The 21698-nt window shown below is 43.8% G+C and overlaps 1 protein-coding gene across 1 annotated transcript in view; it reads left to right on the top strand.

The window, feature by feature from the left end:
* The first annotated feature begins 226 nt into the window (after positions 1–226).
* Positions 227–21698, top strand: part of oca2 (oculocutaneous albinism II) — a 207960-nt gene continuing 186488 nt past the window's right edge. Inside the window, exons 1-3 of the mRNA XM_042322671.1 lie at positions 227–500; positions 8219–8485; positions 20299–20385. Coding sequence (XP_042178605.1) covers positions 8250–8485; positions 20299–20385 — 323 coding nt within the window. The 5' untranslated portion in view covers positions 227–500; positions 8219–8249. The remainder of the gene's footprint in view (positions 501–8218; positions 8486–20298; positions 20386–21698) is intronic.

Here is a 21698-nt window from a genome sequence, read left to right as displayed (position 1 = left end):
AGAGAGATAGCAGCTCCTCCTCTTCTCCTCCTGGACTAAGAGAGATAGCAGCTCCTCCTCTTCTCCTCCTGGACTAAGAGAGATAGCAGCTCCTCCTCTTCTCCTCCTGGACTAGGAAAGATAGCAGCTCCTCCTCTTCTCCTCCTGGACTAGGAGAGATAGCAGCTCCTCCTCTTCTCCTCCTGGACTAGGAGAGATAGCAGCTCCTCCTCTTCTCCTCCTGGACTAGGAAAGATAGCAGCTCCACCTCTTCTCCTCCTGGACTAGGAAAGATAGCAGCTCCACCTTTCCTTCTCGTTCCACCCAACCCTCCCAGTGGATAAGGAACAGAGCAGGACTGCCTTACCTCACACACCAAGACAGAAACAACATCACTAAACTGGGGCTTTTTATGGGACAGTCCACATTAGTTGTTAGTTTTATCCAGGCACCTTCATCCTACCTATCATCAACACCATCACTATCAACAGAATTGCGCCTCACAGCATATCATTTTAAAGGTATGATTTTTAAAAAATAATAATGTTTTTGTCATTCCATATGTGTAATCCGTGTCCTGTATCAGGTGACCATTATCAAACAGTTTAGATGAGGTTTAAATGTTTAAATGTTATATGCGTTCTAAAACCTTCAAAAAACTGCGTAAGCGTATTTTTGTTACATGAATAATCAACAGAACATTACTGTTAATTCAATCTTTAATATATTGTGTTTGGAAACATTAACATTGCTTACTGTGTTTTGTAGTTGTAGTTAGTCAATGAACACAGTCATCCTTGAGTTGTATTGTAGTGAGTTTAGGACTAGTAACTACAGTATAATACCGTGCCACTAAAGCCCAGCTTGGGAACCTTTCACTAATCTCTGACAATGGAGAAAGTGCCATTCATTGACAAACAACATTCTGTATGGTTGATTAATCCACCGTCTCCGCAACTGATTTTCTATTTTAATTTAATACAATTTCATTGCTAGACAGTTTGCGATCATTGCTAGGCTGGTTGATTTCTGAATGGTCTTAACCACAGGCACCAGGAACAGTTTAGCTAAGCTAATGCCCAGATACAAACAAACACCTGTATGGTGGGGTAGTGTGGTGTGGTAGTAGGGTGTGGTAGTATGGTGTGGTAGTAGTATATCTGTATGGTGTGGTAGTATGGTGTGGTAGTAGTAGATCTGTATGGTGTTGCAGTATGGTGTGGTAGTATGGTGTGGTAGTATGGTGTCGTAGTAGTATATCTGTATGGTGTGGTAGTATGGTGTGGTAGTAGTAGATCTGTATGGTGTGGTGGTATGGTGTGGTAGTATGGTGTGGTAGTAGTATATCTGTATGGTGTGGTAGTATGGTGTGGTAGTAGTAGATCTGTATGGTGTGGTGGTATGGTGTAGTAGTATGGTGTGGTAGTAGTAAATATGTATGGTGTGCTAGTATGGTGGTAGTATGGTGTGGTAGTAGTAAATCTGTATGGTGTGGTAGTATGGTGTGGTTGTATGCTGTGGTAGTATGGTGTGGTAGTCGTAGATCTGTATGGTGTGGTAGTATGGTGTGGTAGTAGTAGATCTGTATGGTGTGGTAGTATGGTGTGGTAGTAATAGATCTGTATTTTGTGGTACTAGTAGATCTGTATGGTGTGGTAGTATGGTATGGTAGTAGTATATCTGTATTGTGTGGTACTAGTAGATCTGTATGGTGTGGTAGTATGGTGTTGTAGTATGGTGTGGTAGTATTGTGTGGTAATATGGTGTGGTAGTATGGTGTGGTAGTATGGTGTGGTAGTAGTAGATCTGTATGGTGTGGTAGTATGGTGTGGTAGTAGTAGATCTGTATGGTGTGGTAGTATGGTGTGGTAGTATGGGTGGTAGTAGTAGATCTGTATGGTGTGGTAGTATGGTGTGGTAGTATGGTGTGGTAGTAGTATATATGTATTGTGTGGTACTAGTAGATCTGTATGGTGTGGTAGTATGGTGTGGTAGTATGGTGTGGTAGTATGGTATGGTACTGGTAGATCTGTATGGTGTGGTAGTATGGTATGGTAGTAGTATATATGTATTGTGTGGTACTAGTAGATCTGTATGGTGTGGTAGTAGTAGATCTGTATGGTGTGGTAGTATAGTGTGGTAGTATGGTGTGGTAGTATTGTGTGGTAATATGGTGTGGTAGTATGGTGTGGTAGTATGGTGTGGTAGTAGTAGATATGTATGGTGTGGTGGTATGGTAGTATGGTGTGGTAGTAGTAGATCTGTATGGTGTGGTAGTATGGTGTGGTAGTAGTAGAGCTGTGTGGGGTGGTAGCATGGTGTGATAGTATGGTGTGGTAGTAGTAGATCTGTATGGTGTGGTAGTATGGTGTGGTAGTATGGTGTGGTAGTAGTATATATGTATGGTGTGGTAGTATGGTGTGGTAGTCGTAGGTCTGTATGGGGTGGTAGTATGGTGTGGTAGTAGTAGATCTGTATGGTGTGGTAGTATGGTGTGGTAGTATGGTGTGGTAGTAGTAGGTCTGTATGGTGTGGTAGTATGGTGTGGTAGTATGGTGTGGTACTAGTAGATCTCTATGGTGTGGTAGTATGGTGTGGTAGTATGGCATGGTAGTATGGTGTGGTAGTATGGTGTGGTAGTATGGTGTGGTAGTCGTAGATCTGTATGGTGTGGTAGTATGGTGTGGTAGTAGTAGATCTGTATGGTGTGGTAGTATGGTGTGGTAGTAGTAGATCTGTATGGTGTGGTAGTATGGTGTTGAAGTGTGCTGTGGTAGTATGGTGTGATAGTCGTGTGGTAGATCTGTATGGTGTGGTAGTATGGTGAGGTAGTAGTGGATCTGTATGGCGTGGTAGTATGGTGTGGTAGTAGTAGATCTGTATGGTGTGGTAGTGTGGTGTGGTAGTGTGGTGTGGTAGTATGGTGTGGTAGTCGTAGATCTGTATGGTGTGGTAGTATGGTGTGGTAGTAGTAGATCTGTATGGTGTGTTAGTATGGTGTGGTAGTAGTAGATCTGTATGGTGTGGTGGTATGGTGTGGTAGTATGGTGTGGTTGTAGTAAATATGTATGGTGTGCTAGTATGGTGGTAGTATGGTGTGGTAGTAGTAGATCTGTATGGTGTGGTAGTATGGTGTGGAAGTATGCTGTGGTAGTATGGTGTGGTAGTCGTAGATCTGTATGGTGTGGTAGTATGGTGTGGTAGTAGTAGATCTGTATGGTGTGGTAGTATGGTGTGGTAGTAGTAGATCTGTATGGTGTGGTAGTATAGTGTGGAAGTATGCTGTGGTAGTATGGTGTGATAGTCGTAGATCTGTATGGTGTGGTAGTATGGTGTGGTAGTAGTGGATCTGTATGGTGTGGTAGTATGGTGTGATAGTCGTAGATCTGTATGGTGTGGTAGTATGGTGTGGTAGTAGTGGATCTGTATGGTGTGGTAGTATGGTGTGGTAGTCGTAGATCTGTATGGTGTGGTAGTATGGTGTGGTAGTAGTAGATCTGTATGGTGTGTTAGTATGGTGTGGTAGTAGTAGATCTGTATGGTGTGGTGGTATGGTGTGGTAGTATGGTGTGGTTGTAGTAAATATGTATGGTGTGCTAGTATGGTGGTAGTATGGTGTGGTAGTAGTAGATCTGTATGGTGTGGTAGTATGGTGTGGAAGTATGCTGTGGTAGTATGGTGTGGTAGTCATAGATCTGTATGGTGTGGTAGTATGGTGTGGTAGTAGTAGATCTGTATGGTGTGGTAGTATGGTGTGGTAGTAGTAGATCTGTATGGTGTGCTAGTATGGTGTGGTAGTAGTAGATCTGTATGGTGTGGTAGTATGGTGTGGTAGTATGGTGTGGTAGTAGTGGATGTGTATGGTGTGGTAGTATGGTGTGGTAGTATGGTGTGGTGGTGTGGTAGGCATAGATCTGTATGGTGTGGTAGTATGGTGTGGAATTAGTAGATCTGTATGGTGTGGTAGTATGGTGTGGTAGTAGTAGATCTGTATGGGGTGGTAGTATGGTGTGGTAGTATGGTGTGGTAATATGGTGTGGTAGTATGGTGTGGTAGTATGGTGTGGTAGTATGGTGTGGTAGTAGTAGATCTGTATGGTGTGATAGTATGGTGTGGTAGTAGTAGATCTGTATGGTGTGGTAGTATGGTGTGGTAGTAGTATATGTATGGTGTGGTAGTATGGTGTGGTAGTCGTAGATCTGTGTGGTAGTAGTAGATCTGTATGGTGTGGTAGTATGGTGTGATAGTATGGTGTGGTAGTAGTGGAGCTGTATGGGGTGGTAGCATGGTGTGGTAGTATGGTGTGGTAGTATGGTGTGGTAGTAGTAGATCTGTATGGTGTGGTAGTATGTAGTATTGTGTGGTAGTAGTAGATCTGTATGGGGTGGTAGTATGGTGTGGTAGTATGGTGTGGTAGTATGGTAGTATCTGTATGGTGTGGTAGTATGGTGTGGTATTATGGTGTGGTAGTATGGTGTGGTAGTATGGTGTGGTAGTATGGTATGGTACTGGTAGATCTGTATGGTGTGGTAGTATGGTATGGTAGTAGTATATATGTATTGTGTGGTACTAGTAGATCTGTATGGTGTGGTAGTATGGTGTGGTAGTATGGTGTGGTAGTATGGCGTGTCCACAAGGATGTCACATTACTAGAGGCTGAGGGCCAGCCAGGGGGTCATGTGACGTGACTTCTCTCTGCCTCAGGGGGCCTCGGCTTAGAGGTCGGAGTTTCTGAATGAGGACCAAGTGTGCATGCAGACACACAATGGTAGTAGCTGATTGTTGTGATCACATGATGGGGCAGCCCATGTCTAGACCACATGGATCAGCTTATGATTCCCCTGGGGATCTCACACAGTCAGATTTCCAGGCTCATTATACCTGCCAGCCCACAATTCTCTAACAATACTTCATTGGCAATCTCACACAGGCAGGCCTCTCTCTGTTAATTCTAGTCTAGGGCAGGCCTCTCTCTGTTAATTCTAGTCTAGGGCAGGCCTCTCTGTTAATTCTAGTCTAGGGCAGGCCTCTCTCTGTTAATTCTAGTCTAGGGCAGGCCTCTCTGTTAATTCTAGTCTAGGGCAGGCCTCTCTCTGTTAATTCTAGTCTAGGGCAGGCCTCTCTCTGTTAATTCTAGTCTAGGGCAGGCCTCTCTGTTAATTGTAGTCTAGGGCATGCCTCTCTATTAACTGTAGTCTAGGGCAGGCCTCTCTATTAACTGTAGTCTAGGGCAGGCCTCTCTCTGTTAATTCTAGTCTAGGGCAGGCCTCTCTCTCTGTTAATTCTAGTCTAGGGCAGGCCTCTCTGTTAATTCTAGTCTAGGGCAGGCCTCTCTCTGTTAATTCTAGTCTAGGGCAGGCCTCTCTGTTAATTCTAGTCTAGGGCAGGCCTCTCTATTAACTGTAGTCTAGGGCAGGCCTCTCTATTAACTGTAGTCTAGGGCAGGCCTCTCTCTTAAATCTAGTCTAGGGTAGGCCTCTCTCTCTGTAAACTCTAGTCTAGGGCAGGCCTCTCTGTTAATTCTAGTCTAGGGCAGGCCTCTCTGTTAACTCTAGTCTAGGGCAGGCCTCTCTCTCTGTTAATTCTAGTCTAGGGCAGGCCTCTCTGTTAACTCTAGTCTAGGGCAGGCCTCTCTCTCTGTTAATTCTAGTCTAGGGCAGGCCTCTCTGTTAACTCTAGTCTAGGGCAGGCCTCTCTGTTAACTCTAGTCTAGGGCAGGCCTCTCTCTCTGTTAACTCTAGTCTAGGGCAGGCCTCTCTCTCTGTTAACTCTAGTCTAGGGCTGGACTCTGTTAACTCTAGTCTAACGCAGGCCTCTCTCTCTGTTAACTCTAGTCTAGGGCAGGCCTCTCTGTTAACTCTAGTCTAGGGCAGGCCTCTCTCTCTGTTAACTCTAGTATAGGGCTGGACTCTGTTAACTCTAGTCTAGGGCAGGCCTCTCTCTCTGTTAACTCTAGTATAGGGCTGGACTCTGTTAACTCTAGTCTAACGCAGGCCTCCCTGTGTGTCTTAACGCTAGTCTAGTGAGAGAGAACGGCCAAAGAAGGAAAGCAAATACTGTAATGCCTTTTGGCCTAATCTGTATCCTTAACCTACAGTTTGAATCTGTAGCCTAACCTATAGGCCTAATCTATAGTGTCGTTTTGACCTATAGGCCTAATCTGTAGTGTCGTTTTGACCTGTGGGCCTAATCTGTTGTGTCGTTTTGACCTATAGGCCTAATCTGTAGTGTTGTTTTGACCTATAGGCCTAATTTGTAGTGTTGTTTTGACCTATAGGCCTAATCTGTAGTGTCGTTTTGACCTATAGGTCTAATCTGTAGTGTATCTTTAACCTATAGAAATAATCTATAGTGTATTTTTAACATATAGGCCTAATCTGCAGTGTAGTTTTGATTTGAAACATTTCTCCGAGCAGGCCTTTCTAATCGACCTGGCCGGGGTATCCTGGAATGACATTGACCTCATCCCGTCAGTAGATGATGCCTGGCTATTCTTTAAAAGTGCTTTCCTCACCATCTTAAATAAACATGCCCCTCTCAAAAAATGTAGAACTAGGAATAGATATAGTCCTTGGTTCACGCCAGACCTGTCTGCCCTTGACCAGCACAAAAACATCCTGTGGCTTTCTACATTAGCATCGAATAGCCCCCGTGATATGCAACTTTTCAGGGAAGTTAGGAACAAATATACACAGGCAGTTAGAAACGCTAAGGCAAGCTTTTTCAAACAGAAATTTGCATCCTGTAGTACTAACTCAAAAAAGTTCTGGGACACTGTAAAGTCCATGGAGAATAAGAGCACCTCCTCCCAGCTGCCTACTGCTCTGAGGCTAGGAAACACTGTCATCACCGATAAATCCACCATAATTGAGAATGTCAATAAGCATTTCTCTACGGCTGGCCATGCTTTCCACTTGGCTACCCCTACCCCGGTCAACTGCCCGGCACACGGACGGCTCTGACTTAGAATATGTGGATAACTACAAATACCTGGATGTCTGGTTAGACTGTAAACTCTCTTTCCAGATTCACATTAAGCATCTCCAATACAAAATTAAATCTAGAATCAGCTTCCTATATCGCAACAAAGCATCCTTCACTCATGCTGCCAAACATACCCTCGTAAAACTGACCATCCTACCGATCCTCGACTTCAGTGATGTCATCTATAAAATAGCCTCCAACACTCTACTCAACAAACTGGATGCAGTCTATCACAGTGCCATCCGTTTTGTCACCAAAGCCCCATACACTACCCACCATTGTGACCTGTACGCTCTCGTTGGTTGGCCCTCGCTTCATACTTGTCGCCAAATCCACTGGCTACAGGTTTATCTACAAGTCTCTGCTAGGTAAAGCCCTGCCTTATCTCAGCTCACTGGTCACCATAGCAGCACCCACTCGTAGCATGCGCTCCAGCAGGTATATCTCACTGGTCACCCCAGAAGCCAATTCCTCCTTTGGTCGTCTTTCCTTCCAGTTCTCTGCTGCCCATGACTGGAACGAATTGCAAAAATCTCTGAAGCTGGAGACTCACATCTCCCTCACTAGCTTTAAGCACCAGCTGTCAGAGCAGTTTACAGATCACTGCACCTGTACATAGCCCATCTGTAAACAGCCCATCTATCTACCTACCTCATCCCCATACTGGTATTTATTTATTTATTTATCTTGTTCCTTTGCACCCCAGTATCTCTACCTGCACATTCATCTTCTGCCAATCTACCATTCCAGTGTTTAATTGCTATATTGTAATTACTTCGCCACCATGGCCTATTTATTTCCTTATCTCACCTCATTTGCACTCACTGTACATAGACTTTCTGTTTTGTTTTGTTCCACTGTATTATTGACTGTATGTTTTGTTTACTCCATGTGAAACTCTGTGTTGTTGTATGTGTCAAATTGCTACGCTTTATCTTGGCCAGGTCGCAGTTGCAAATGAGAACTTGTTCTCAACTAGCCTACCTGGTTAAATAAATAAATAAATAATAATTTATATGCCTAATCTGTAGTGTCGTTTTGACCTATAGGCCTAATCTGTAGTGTTGTTTTGACCTAAAGGACTAATCTGTAGTATCGTTTTGACCTATAGGCCTAATCTGTAGTGTTGTTTTGACCTATAGGCCTAATCTGTAGTGTTGTTTTGACCTATAGCCCTAATCTGTAGTGTGGCCTTAACAAATCCCATTTATTTTTATTGGTCTGTGTCTCTCCTTCTCTCTCTCTCTCTGTCTAGACCCTGTGTGGGACTACTCTCCAGTCTCAACATGTATCTGGAAAATAAGAGCGACCTGGACCTGAAGTCCCCAGCAGCAGCCCCTGGCCTCCAGGGAAGGTCCAGTCTGAGGACAGCGGAGGCGGTGGCAGGGGGCTACGGTGAGGTGGCGGGGAACTTTGGAGGTCTGCGTCTGCTGGAGGGGTTCTCAGGAAGGATAGAGTCTCAGAAACTACAACAGGCCTCCGCCAGATCCGCGGGGAGCTGTGTTATGCATGCTGAAGACAGGTGGGAACAACCTTAGCTGGAGTGTCCAAAATGGCATGCTCATTTACATTTTACATGTTGAAGTCGGAAGTTTACATACACTTAGGTTGGAGTCATAAAAACACATTTTTCAACCACTCCACAAATGTCTTGTTAACAAACTATAGTTTTGGCCAGTCATTTAGGACATCTACATTGTTTATGACACAAGTCATTTTCCCAACAATTGTTTACAGACAGATTATTTCACTTATAATTCACTGTATCACAATTCCAGTGGGTCAGAAGTTTACATACACTAACTTGGACAGCTTGGAAAATTCCAGAAAATTATGTCATGGCTTCCTCGGCCGTCATACCGCTGAGGAAGGAGACGCGTTCTGTCTGCTAGAGATGAACGTACTTTGGTGCGAAAAGTGCAAATCAATCCCAGAACAACAGTAAAGGACCTTGTGAAGATGCTGGAGGAAATAGGTACAAAATTATCTAAATCCACAGTAAAACGAGTCCTATATCGACATAACCTGAAAGGCCGCTCAGCAAGGAGGAAGCCACTGCTCCAAATGGACAATGATCCCAAGCCTACATCCAAAGTTGTGGCAAAATGGCTTAAGGACAACGAAGTCAAGGTATTAGAGTGGCCAAAGCCCTGACCTCAATCCTATAGAAAATTTGTGGGCAGAACTAAAAAAGTGTGTGCGCGCAAGGAGGCCTACAAACCTGACTCAGTTACACCAGCTCTGTCAGGAGGAATGGGCCAAAATTCACCCAACCTATTGTGGGAAGCTTGTGGAAGGCTACCCGAAACGTTTGACCCAAGTTAAACAATTTAAAGGCAATGCTACCGAATACTAATTGAGTGTATGTAAACTTCTGACCCACTGTGAATGTGATGAAAGAAATAAAAACTGAAATAAGTCATTCTCTCTACTATTATTCTGACATTTCACATTCTTAAAATAAAGTGGTGATCCTAACTGACCTAAGACAGGGAATTTTTACCATGATTAAATGTTAAGGAATTGTGAAAAACTGAGTTTAAATATATTTGGCTAAGGTGTTTGTAAACTTCCGATTTCAACTGTATATTTTAGTCATTTCTCAGCCGCTCTTATCCAGAGCAACTTGAAGGAGCAATTACCGTCAAGAGCACATCAGGTAGTCAGCTCGGTTCCTGGACTCTCTTAGGCTACCTCTCACCATTACCAATAATGTAGGTTAGCCTGTCTTGTAGGTATGATCTTTGACCCTCTAACATTCTCATTATTCACGATTCATTCAGGATTATCCGTAACCATGGTAACATCCACATTCATGTAGAAGTGTTAAGAAAAATGTTATATTCTTATTTACAATAAAAGTGACTCCAAAATGATACAGTTATTTACCGTTCATTTCTATTGGTTACAAAATAATCTGAAACAACAAAAATGAACTACAAATGCATCCAACAAGTTTGTAGAGTCACCAACTTTATGTAGTGCACCTATAGGCCTGCTGCTGTCCAATCAGATACTTTGTATGTATAGTGTATGTGGACACGCCTTTAAATGAGTGGATTCTGCAATGATGGCCACACCTGTTGCTGACAGGTGTATAAAATCGAGCACACACAGCCATGCAATCTCCATCCACAAACATTGGCAGTAGATTGGCCTTACATGGAAGCAACATCAGCACAAGAACTGTTCTTCTGGAGCTTCAGGAAATGGGTTTACATGACCGAGCAGGTGCACGGTCTGTGCGCAGTAGTATCATTTCGTTTTGAGATTTATTTGTCACATTTTTGTGGTAAAAAAATACATTTAAAGGGGGCAGTACACCAACATTTAAAATATACTTAATTTTATTGACAAAAAGTGATCTGTTGATCCTGAGAGACAATTACCAAAAATATGACTTAGTATTCTTTATTTACCCCACAGCCAGCATTAGCATCGCTGCTAGTGAAACAATGGGAGTGGTATTGGTCACATACATATATTTGGCAGATGTTATTGCTGGTGTAGTGAAATCCGTGTGTTCCTAGCTACAACAGTGCAGTAGTATCTAACAATTCACAAATCTAAAAGTAAAAGAATGGAATTAAGAAGTATATAAATATTAGGACGAAATGGTGCTCCATATGGTCATCCATCTGTGATCTGTCTGGCAGAGTCTAGATCTGTGATCTGTCTGGCAGAGACGACCTGAGGAGGTGTGTGTTATGATGGGGAGGAGGTGTGTGTAATGATGGGGAGGAGGTGTGTGCAACGATGGGGAGGAGGTGTGTGTAATGATGGGGAGGAGGTGTGTGTAACAATGGGGAGGTGGTGGGTGTAACGATGGGAGGATGTGTGTGTGATGATGGGGAGGAGGTGTGTGTAATGATGGGGAGGAGGTGTGTGTAATGATGGGGAGGAGGTGTGTGTAATGATTGGGAGGAGGTGTGTGTAATGATGGGGAGGAGAGTGTGTAATGATGGGGAGGAGGTGTGTGTAATGATGGGGAGGAGGTGTGTGTAATGATGGGGAGGAGGTGTGTGTAACGATGGGAGGGATGTGTGTGTGATGATGGGGAGGAGGTGTGTGTAACGATGGGGAGGAGGTGTGTGTAATGATGGGGAGGAGGTGTGTGTAACAATGGGGAGGTGGTGGGTGTAACGATGGGAGGATGTGTGTGTGATGATGGGGAGGAGGTGTGTGTAATGATGGGGAGGAGGTGTGTGTAATGATGGGGAGGAGGTGTGTGTAATGATGGGGAGGAGGTGTGTGTAATGATGAGGACGAGGTGTGTGTAATGATGGGGAGGAGGTGTGTGTAATGATACAGGTCCCCCTCCACCCTGTTATGAATCCCTGATACAGGTCCCCCTCCACCCTGTGGAGTTATGGATCCCTGATACAGGTCCCCTTCCACCCTGTGGGGTCCCCTTCCACCCTGTGGGGTCCCCTTCCATTTATTAAGAACAAGTTAACTGTCAAAGTGAGGATTTAAAGAAGTGAATAAATCACCCTTTGGGGCTATGATCTGAAATATTTAAAAAAATGACCCGGTCTGTAGTTTGAGGGTTAAGGGGTTCAATTTGGACGATTGTAGAACTCACATTACACTAAAAAGTTGTTGAATCATCAAATCAGAGATTCCTGGTGTGAGCTCTATGTACACTGATGGAGAACAGACTGTAGGTATTCACAGTAGAGAGAGAGAAAGGGAGAGTGCGTGTTGGCGGGGGGGGGGAGCTAATCTCCGGCCTGTGGTTGTTTTCACATTATTGGGATTTAACTCTGGAATTTAGGTTTGACGACAGAGCCAGGCAGAGGCAGACCTGCACATGATGAAATGTGTCAGGAGATGTTTGATCTCTGAGTGTGGCGGTGTTTACATTATGAATGGCTCACTATTCCCTTCATAGTACACTACTTTAGACCAGAGCTCTATTCCCTATTTAGTGTACTACTATAGACCAGAGCCCTATTCCCTTCATAGTAAACTACTTTAAAATAATAAGGCAGAAACTACTTTAAACCAGAGCCCTATTCCCTATATAGTGCACTACTATAGACCAGAGCTCTATTACCTATATAGTGCACTACTATAGACCAGAGCCCCATTCCCTATATAGTGCACTACTATAGACCAGAGCCCTATTACCTATATTCCCTAGTGCACTACTATAGACCAGAGCCCCATTCCCTATATAGTGCACTACTATAGACCAGAGCCCTATTCCCTATATAGTGCACTACTATAGACCAGAGCTCTATTCCCTATATAGTGCACTACTATAGACCAGAGCCCTATTCCCTATATAGTGCACTACTATAGACCAGAGCCCTATTCCCTATATAGTGCACTACTATAGACCAGAGCCCTATTCCCTATATAGTGCACTACTATAGACCAGAGCCCTATTCCCTATATAGTGCACTACTATAGACCAGAGCCCTATTCCCTATATAGTACTACTACTATAAACCAGAGCCCTATTACCTATATAATGCACTACTTTAGACCAGAGCTCTATTCCCTATTTAATGCACTACTATAGACCAGAGCCCTATTCCCTATATAGTGCACTACTATAGACCAGAGTCCTATTCCCTATATAGTGCACTACTATAGACCAGAGCCCTATTCCCTATATAGTGCACTACTATAGACCAGAGCCCTATTCCCTATATAGTAAACTACTTTAGACCAGAGCCCTATTCCCAGAGTTTGCATCTCTGACATGGGTAGGCAGACCGTTCCATAAAAATGGAGCTCTATAGGAGAAAGCCCTGCCTCCAGCTGTTTGCTTAGAAATTCTAGGGACATTTTGGAGGCCTGCGTCTTGTGACCGTAGCGTACGTGTAGGTATGTACGGCAGGACCAAATCAGAGAGATAGGTAGGAGCAAGCCCATGTAATGCTTTGTAGGTTAGCAGTAAAACCTTGAAATCAGTCCTTGCTTTGACAGGAAGCCAGTGTAGGGAGGCTAGCACTGGAGTAATATGATCAATTTTTTTGGTTCTAGTCAGGATTCTAGCAGCCGTATTTACCACCAACTGAAGTTTATTTAGTGCTTTATCCAGGTAGCCGGAAAGTAGAGCATTGCAGTAGTCTAACCTAGAAGTGACAAAAGCATGGATTAATTTTTCTGCATCATTTTTGGACAGAAAGTTTCTGATTTTTGCAATGTTACGTAGATGGAAAAAAGCGGTCCTTGAAATGGTCTTGATATGTTCTTCAAAAGAGAGATCAGGGTCCAGAGTAACGCTGAGGTCCTTCACAGTTTTATTTGAGACGACTGTACAACCATTAATATTAATTGTCAGATTCAACAGAAGATCTCTTTGTTTCTTGGGACCTAGAACAAGCATCTCTGTTTTGTCCGAATTTAAAAGTAGAAAGTTTGCAGCCATCCACTTCCTTATGTCTGAAACACATGCTTCTAGCAAGGGCAATTTTGGGGCTTCACCATGTTTCATTGAAATGTACCGCTGTGCGTCATCCGCATAGCAGTGAAAGTTAACATTATGTTTTCGAATAACATCCCCAAGAGGTAAAATATATAGTGAAAACAATAGTGGTCCAAAAACGGAACCTTGAGGAACACCGACATTTACAGTTGATTTGTCAGAGGACAAACCATTCACAGAGACAAACTGATATCTTTCCGACAGATAAGATCTAAACCAGGCCAGAACTTGTCCGTGTAGACCAATTTGGGTTTCCAATCTCTCCAAAAGAATGTGGTGATCGATGGTATCAAAAGCAGCACTAAGGTCTTGGAGCACGAGGACAGATGCAGAGCCTCGGTCCGATGCCATTAAAATGTAATTTACCACCTTCACAAGTGCAGTCTCAGTGCTATGATGGGGTCTAAAACCAGACTGAAGCATTTCGTATACATTGTTTGTCTTCAGGAAGGCAGTGAGTTGCTGCGCAACAGTCTTTTCTAAAATTTTTGAGAGGAATGGAAGATTCGATATAGGCCGATAGTTTTTTATATTTTCTGGGTCATGGTTTGGCTTTTTCAAGAGAGGCTTTATTACTGCCACTTTTAGTGAGTTTGGTACACATCTGGTGGATAGAGAGCCGTTTATTATGTTCAACATAGGAAGGCCAAGCACAGGAAGCAGCTCTTTCAGTAGTTTAGTTGGAATAGGGTCCAGTATGCAGCTTGAAGGTTTAGAGGCCATGATTATTTTCATCATTGTGTCAAGAGACATCATCAGTTCTATATTGGGTAGTACATCATCAGTTCTATATTGGGTAGTACATCATCAGTTCTATAATGAGTGGTACATCATCAGTTCTATAATGAGTGGTACATCATCAGTTCTATATTGGGTAGTACATCATCAGTTCTATATTGGGTAGTACATCATCAGTTCTATATTGGGTAGTACATCATCAGTTCTATATTGGGTATAACATCATCAGTTCTATATTGGGTAGTACATCATCAGTTCTATATTGGGTAGAACATCATCAGTTCTATATTGGGTAGTACATCATCAGTTCTATATTGGGTAGTACATCATCAGTTCTATATTGGGTAGTACATCATCAGTTCTATATTGGGTAGCACATCATCAGTTCTATATTGGGTAGTACATCATCAGTTCTATATTGGGTAGTACATCATCAGTTCTATATTGGGTAGTACATCATCAGTTCTATATTGGGTAGTACATCATCAGTTCTATATTGGGTAGTACATCATCAGTTCTATATTGGGTAGTACATCATCAGTTCTATATTGGGTAGTACATCATCAGTTCTATATTGGGTAGTACATCATCAGTTCTATATTGGGTAGTACATCATTAGTTCTATATTGGGTAGTGGATCATCAGTTCCTCTTGTCATTTCAGACCTCAGAGAGATATTTATAACTTGTCAGAAATGTCCAGATCAACCAGTCCATGTCAGATAACATGTTTTTTAGCCTATAGATTTTGTAGTAATGTTTGAGTCACTCAAATATCACATGAATACACATTAGACATGGCAACGGAGGTGAACAAGAGTGGTGTGAACAATTGGTGTGATGAAGAGTTGGTGTGATGAAGAGTTGGTGTGATGAAGAGTCGGTGTGATGAACAGTCGGTGTGCCCATAGAAATAGATGTGGGGGCTGGGGGGAGAGAACCCCTGTTCTAGATTAACTGTTTCTTCCCCTCTCCCCTCTCCCCTATCCCAACACCCCTCTCCCCTCACCCCTCTCCCAAATCCCCTCTCCCCTCTCCCAACACCCCTCTCCCCTACCCCTCTCCCCTCACCCCTCACCCTCACCCCTCTCCCCTCTCCCCTCACCCCTCTCCCCTCCAGGTCTCTGTTCTCCTACTAATCTCACTGCACCCCCTCCAGGTCTCTGTTCTCCTACTAATCTCACTGTGACCCCCTCCAGGTCTCTGTTCTCCTACTAATCTCACTGTAACCCCCTCCAGGTCTCTGTTCTCCTACTAATCTCACTGTAACCCCCCTCCAGGTTTCTGTTCTCCTACTAATCTCACTGCACCCCCTCCAGGTCTCTGTTCTCCTACTAATCTCACTGTAACCCCCTCCAGGTCTCTGTTCTCCTACTAATCTCACTGTAACCCCTCCAGGTCTCTGTTCTCCTACTAATCTCACTGTAACCCCCTCCAGGTCTCTGTTCTCCTACTAATCTCACTGTAACCCCCCTCCAGGTCTCTGTTCTCCTACCCTACTAATCTCACTGTGACCCCCCTCCAGGTCTCTGATTACTACTTTGTTCCCTTGTCTGTCTTCATTTCCTCCAACCCTAACCACTCAGCCCCTACCCAGACGATCATGCGCCATCGCAATCTTCACTCTCTCTTTCCCAATACTCTCTTCTATCCTATAATCTCTCCCTTCTGATAAATCCTTCTCCCGTCTGTCTCTTCGACCCTACTCTCCTCCCTTTCCACATCCTATGACTCTCACTCCCCTCCTTTCCTCCCGGCTGGCTTGGCCCTCCCTTCCTGCTATGTGGCTGAGTGACCCATTTCAAGCTTACAGAACAGGGCTGTGGGCAGCTGAGAGAGAATTAGAGAAAAACAAAAGTTTTCGGAGGATCTATGATCCTCTAACTCCCTTCTCTATATATTTTCTTCTTGTCTCAACACTTTAAATGTAATTTCAAGCTTCTGCCTCTAACCCTAGGAAACTCTTTGCCACTTTCTCCTCACTCCTTAGTCATCCACCTCCTCCCTCCTCTCTCTCTGGGGATGACTTTGTCTACCACTTTAAAAACAAGGTTGATGACATCCACTTCTCATTCACTCAGTCCACTGGTCCCACTTACACAGAACTACCCTACACCTTGACCTCTTTCCCCCCTCTGATGGCAACGGTCACCTTTTTGCTCCGAACCAACTTTGCTATTTTGCGATTCTTTTGGTGTTTGTTTTTACTTTATTTTGATTTGAATACCATGTCGTTAAGACGTGATGCCCAACTTCCATCAACACGTCTCCTTCGCCACTAGGGGAGATAAAGTACTAGACCACTGTTACTCTACCCACAAAGCAAGCGTACAAGGTCCTCCCTTAGTCCGCCATTCGGAAAATCAAATCATTACTCCGTACTCCTGTGTCCTGTTTACAAGCAGAAGCTCAAACAGAAAGTACCAGTGAATCGCTCCGTTGAGAAATGGTTATCAGAATTACCTACAGCTAAACCATTGAGAGCATCTTGACTGGTTGCATCACTGCTTGGTATGAAAACAGCCCAGTACATCACTGGGGCCCAGCTCTCTGCCATCCAGAACCTCTATATCAGAGGGTGGTGAGGACAGACCAGTTCATCACTGGGGCCCAGCTCCCTGCCATCCAGGAGCTCTATATCAGAGGGTGGTGAGGACAGCCCAGTACATCACTGGGGCCCAGCTCCCTGCCATCCAGGACCTCTATATCAGAGGGTGGTGAGGACAGCCCAGTACATCACTGGGGCCCAGCTCCCTGCCATCCAGGACCTCTATATCAGAGGGTGGTGAGGACAGCCCAGTACATCACTGGGGCCCGGCTCCCTGCTATCCAGGACCTCTATACCAGGTGGTGGTGAGGACAGCCCAGTACATCACTGGGGCCCGGCTCCCTGCCATCCAGGACCTCTATATCAGGCATGAGACTACTAAATAGCTAACATAATGGCTAAACTGACTATCCGAATACTAACTTGTATTTTATTCTTACATTTTAAATGTTTTGCTCACAGGACTCTACACACTGACAGGACTCTACACACTCACGCACACTGACACTCGAACACAGACATAACATGCACACACATCATACTCACACTTTTTCACTCACACACACTCACATACAATCATCATTTACACTGCTGCTACTCTGTTTATCATTTATCCTGATGCCTAGTCACCTTAACCCTATACATATCTACCTCCATCACTCCAGATCCCCTCACATTGTTAATATGGTACTGGAACTGACCCTGTATATACTGTAGCTTCTTACTTTCTTGTTTGTTTTTGTTCTACCTTGTTATTTTTAGTGCTACATTGATATTGATTACTACATTGTTGGGTTTGAAGCTGGCAAGAAAGGCATTTCACTGTACTTGTGCACATGACATTAAAACTTGAAAAGCCGAAACTCTCTCCAGATGAAATCCTGCGACTAGTGATATCCTGCAGCCTGACAACCTGCCCGTTCAACCACATCCCTCCTTCTTTCTCCAGACCATCTCTGGAGACGTTCTCTATTCCTCTCTGCCCTCATCAACTCAACACTGACCACTGGCTGTGTTCCACCCTCATCAACTCAACCCTGACCACTGGCTGTGTTCCATCCTCATCAACTCAACCCTGACCACTGGCTGCATACCTTCTGACTTCAAAATATCCAGAACCGCTCCCCTCCTCAAGAAACCAACACTTGACCCCTCTGGCGTCAAAAACTACAGAGTGGTATCCGTTGCCTTCGACACCGTGAACCATCAGATCCTCCTCTCCACCATCTTAGGGCTGGGCGTCTCAGACTCTATCAGCTCCTCCTCTCCACCCTCTCAGGGCTGGGCGTCTCAGGCTCCACCCTCTCAGGGCTGGGCGTCTCAGGCTCTGCCTCCTATCCACCCTCTCAGGGCACCCTCTCAGGGCTGGGCGTCTCAGGCTCTATCAGATCCTCCTCTCCCCCCTCTCAGGGCTAGGTGTCTCAGGCTCTGCACACTCCTGGATTGCATCCTACCTGGCTTCTCCTACTAGGTGACGTGGAGAGGATCTGTGTCTGCACCATGTACTCTCACTACTGGTGTCCCCCAGGGCTCCGTTCTAGGCCCTCTCCTCTTCTCTCTATAGACCAAGTCACTCAGCTCTGTCATATCCTCACATGGTCTCTCTTTTCATTGCTCTGTGGATGACACTCAACTACTTTTCTCGTTTCCCCCTTCTGACACCCAGGTGGCGACACGCATCCCTGCGTGTCGCCACCTGCCAGGCATGCGTGCCTGGCAGATATCTCAGCTTGGATGTTGGCCCACCACATCAAGCTCAACCTCGACAAGATGGAGCTGCTCTCCCTCCCTGGGAAGACCTGCCTGCTCCAAGACCTCTCCATCACGGTTGACAACTCCACAGTATCGCCCTTCCAGAAGGGAAAGAACCTTGGTGTGACAAATGATTGACCACTTGTCTTACACAAATCTAAAATGACTATACAGTGGGGAGAACAAGTATTTGATACACTGCCGATGTTGCAGGTTTTCCTACTTACAAAGCATGTAGAGGTCTATCATTTTTTATCATGATGGCCTATTTATTGCCTTAACTCCCTTATCTTACCTCATTTGACCTCAATGTATATGGACTTTTTGTTTTCTTTTGTTCTACTGTATTATTGACTATGTTTTGTTTATTCCATGTGTAACTCTGTGTTGTTGTTTACTCCATGTGTAACTCTGTGTTGTTGTATGTGTCGAACTGCTTTGCTCTATCTTGGCCAGGTCGCAATTGTAAATGAGAACTTGTTCTCAACCGGGTTAATTAAATAAAGGTGAAATAAAATAAATATAATCATATTGACAAAGTTGTTGTGAAGATGGGGAGGGGTATGTCTGTTATAAAATAAATCACAAATCTACTGCAGTAGTTTTTCAGACTCTGGTTTTGTACCAACCTTGTTTACTGTGTTTACTGTCCGGTTAATATGGCCAGGTGAAAAGAACGACCAAGCAAAGCTGCAGCTCAAAACAGATACATCTTCCCATTAACATTAACACAACTAACATCAACAACAGATGGCATTTCCTTGTTGAGGGGAAGTCCACTGCTTCTCTTCCAGTTGTTATGATAAATATTACTGATATTACTGTGGAATATGATAAATATTACTGATATTACTGTGGAATATGATAAATATTACTGATATTACTGTGGAATATGATAAATATTACTGATATTACTGTGGAATATGATAAATATTACTGATATTACTGTGGAATATGATAAATATTACTGATATTACTGTGGAATATGATAAATATTACTGATATTACTGTGGAATATGATAAATATTACTGATATTACTGTGGAATATGATAAATATTACTGATATTACTGCGGAAAATTACAGACCGCGCAGACCCCCCACACACACACACAAGACATCAGTCCAAAATGAATTCACGCCATCACACAATATCATACAGTCTATTCCGTCTTTACTAAGAGGCTGCGCTGAGGAGGGCGAGTGACATGTTAATATATATATGTCTCATTTTAAATATATTTTCCTGCGTTTCTACAGCTTTTCCTTGGGGCAGAGAATGTTGTTTTCTATAGCTCACCATGCTGTTTTTATGAGGATGACAGAGAATGTTGTTTTTTATAGCTCACCATGCTGTTTTTATGAGGATGACAGAGAATGTTGTTTTTTATAGCTCACCATGCTGTTTTTATGAGGATGACAGAGAATGTTGTTTTTTATAGCTCACCATGCTGTTTTTATGAGGATGACAGAGAATGTTGTTTTTTATAGCTCACCATGCTGTTTTTATGAGGATGACAGAGAATGTTGTTTTTTATAGCTCACCATGCTGTTTTTATGAGGATGACAGAGAATGTTGTTTTCTATAGCTCACCATGCTGTTTTTATGAGGATGACAGAAAACGTTGCAGTTTTAATGCTAATTTCCTGCAAGTCTATACATTTTGCCACTGCTTATGACTTGTGCTATATGGGGCCAATTCCCGGACCTCCCATGTGACAGACAGGTTAAAGTTCACCACACAGGCTGCACTGTTTTCACTTTTCTGATGAAAGTCTGAGCATCAAACTGCCGGTTTAAACTGTGAATTTGTTTGTTCACTTCAGTTGACACTATGGTTTGCATTTGTTCTCCAGACAGAGCTTCAGTATGGTCAACTTTCTGAAGGGAAACACCAACCACACAGAGAGATCTCCCCTCATCAGGTTCTCCCAAGATGACAGGTAAGTTAGGTTTGGTTGGTTCTCAGAAAAGAGCCTTTGATATCACAGCAGGTTTGTAGCAAGCTACGTATGTTGAATTGTATACAATTGATGTGCACATGCATACATTTTACAAATGGAGATAAATACCTAATATTGTTCTCCTAAAAGACCCAGCTTCTATTCAACTCCTAAGTGATATTCAACTCCTAGGTGATATTCAACTCCTAGGTGATATTCAACTCCTAGGTGATATTCAACTCCTAGGTGATATTCAACTCCTAAGTGATATTCAACTCCTAAGTGATATTCAACTCCTAGGTGATATTCAACTCCTAGGTGATATTCAACTCCTAGGTGATGTAAGTGCAAAATGTTCATCTTTGTGATTGCAGAGGACTGCTCATATCATGGTGGCTAGATACAGTGCAGATGAATGGAGCTTACTCAGTGCATTCGGAAAGTATTCAGACCCCTTGATTATTTATCCTTATTCTAAAATTGATTAAATAAAACATTTTCCTCATCAATCTATACACACTACCGCTTAATGACAAGGCAAAAACAGGTTTTTTTTTAGACATTTTTGAGATGTTTCTACTACTTGATTGGAGTCCACCTGTGGTAAAATCAATTGATTTAGAAAGGCACACACCTGTCTATATAAGGTTCCACAGTTGACAGTGCATGTCAGAGCAAGAACCAGGCCATGAGGTCGAAGGAATTGTCCATAGAGCTCTGAGACAGGATTGTGTCGAGGCACAGATCTGGGGAAGGGTACCAAAACATTTTGCAGAATTGAAGGTTCCCAAGAACACAGTGGACTCCATCATTCTGCAGCATTGAAGGTCCCCCCAGAACACAGGGACCTCCATCATTCTGCAGCATTGAAGGTCCCCCAGAATACAGGGACCTCCATCATTCTGCAGCATTGAAGGTCCCCCAGAACACATGGACCTCCATCATTCTGCAGCATTGAAGGTCCCCCAGAACACAGGGACCTCCATCATTCTGCAGCATTGAAGGTCCCCCAGAACACATGGACCTCCATCATTCTGCAGCATTGAAGGTCCCCCAGAACACAGGGACCTCCATCATTCTGCAGCATTGAAGGTCCCCAGAACACAGGGACCTCCATCATTCTGCAGCATTGAAGGTCCCCAAGAACACAGGGACCTCCATCATTCTGCAGCATTGAAGGTCCCCAAGAACACAGGGACCTCCATCATTCTGCAGCATTGAAGGTTCCCCAGAACTCAGGGACCTCCATCATTCTGCAGCATTAAAGGTCCCCAGAACTCAGGGACCTCCATCATTCTGCAGCATTGAAGGTC

The sequence above is a fragment of the Oncorhynchus tshawytscha genome, linkage group LG05 (genome assembly GCF_018296145.1).
Source record: "Oncorhynchus tshawytscha isolate Ot180627B linkage group LG05, Otsh_v2.0, whole genome shotgun sequence".
NCBI classification, from domain to species: Eukaryota; Metazoa; Chordata; class Actinopteri; order Salmoniformes; family Salmonidae; genus Oncorhynchus; species Oncorhynchus tshawytscha.
The sequence above is the reverse complement of the archived record's forward strand: the minus strand, read 5'-3'. Positions and strand labels throughout refer to the sequence as shown.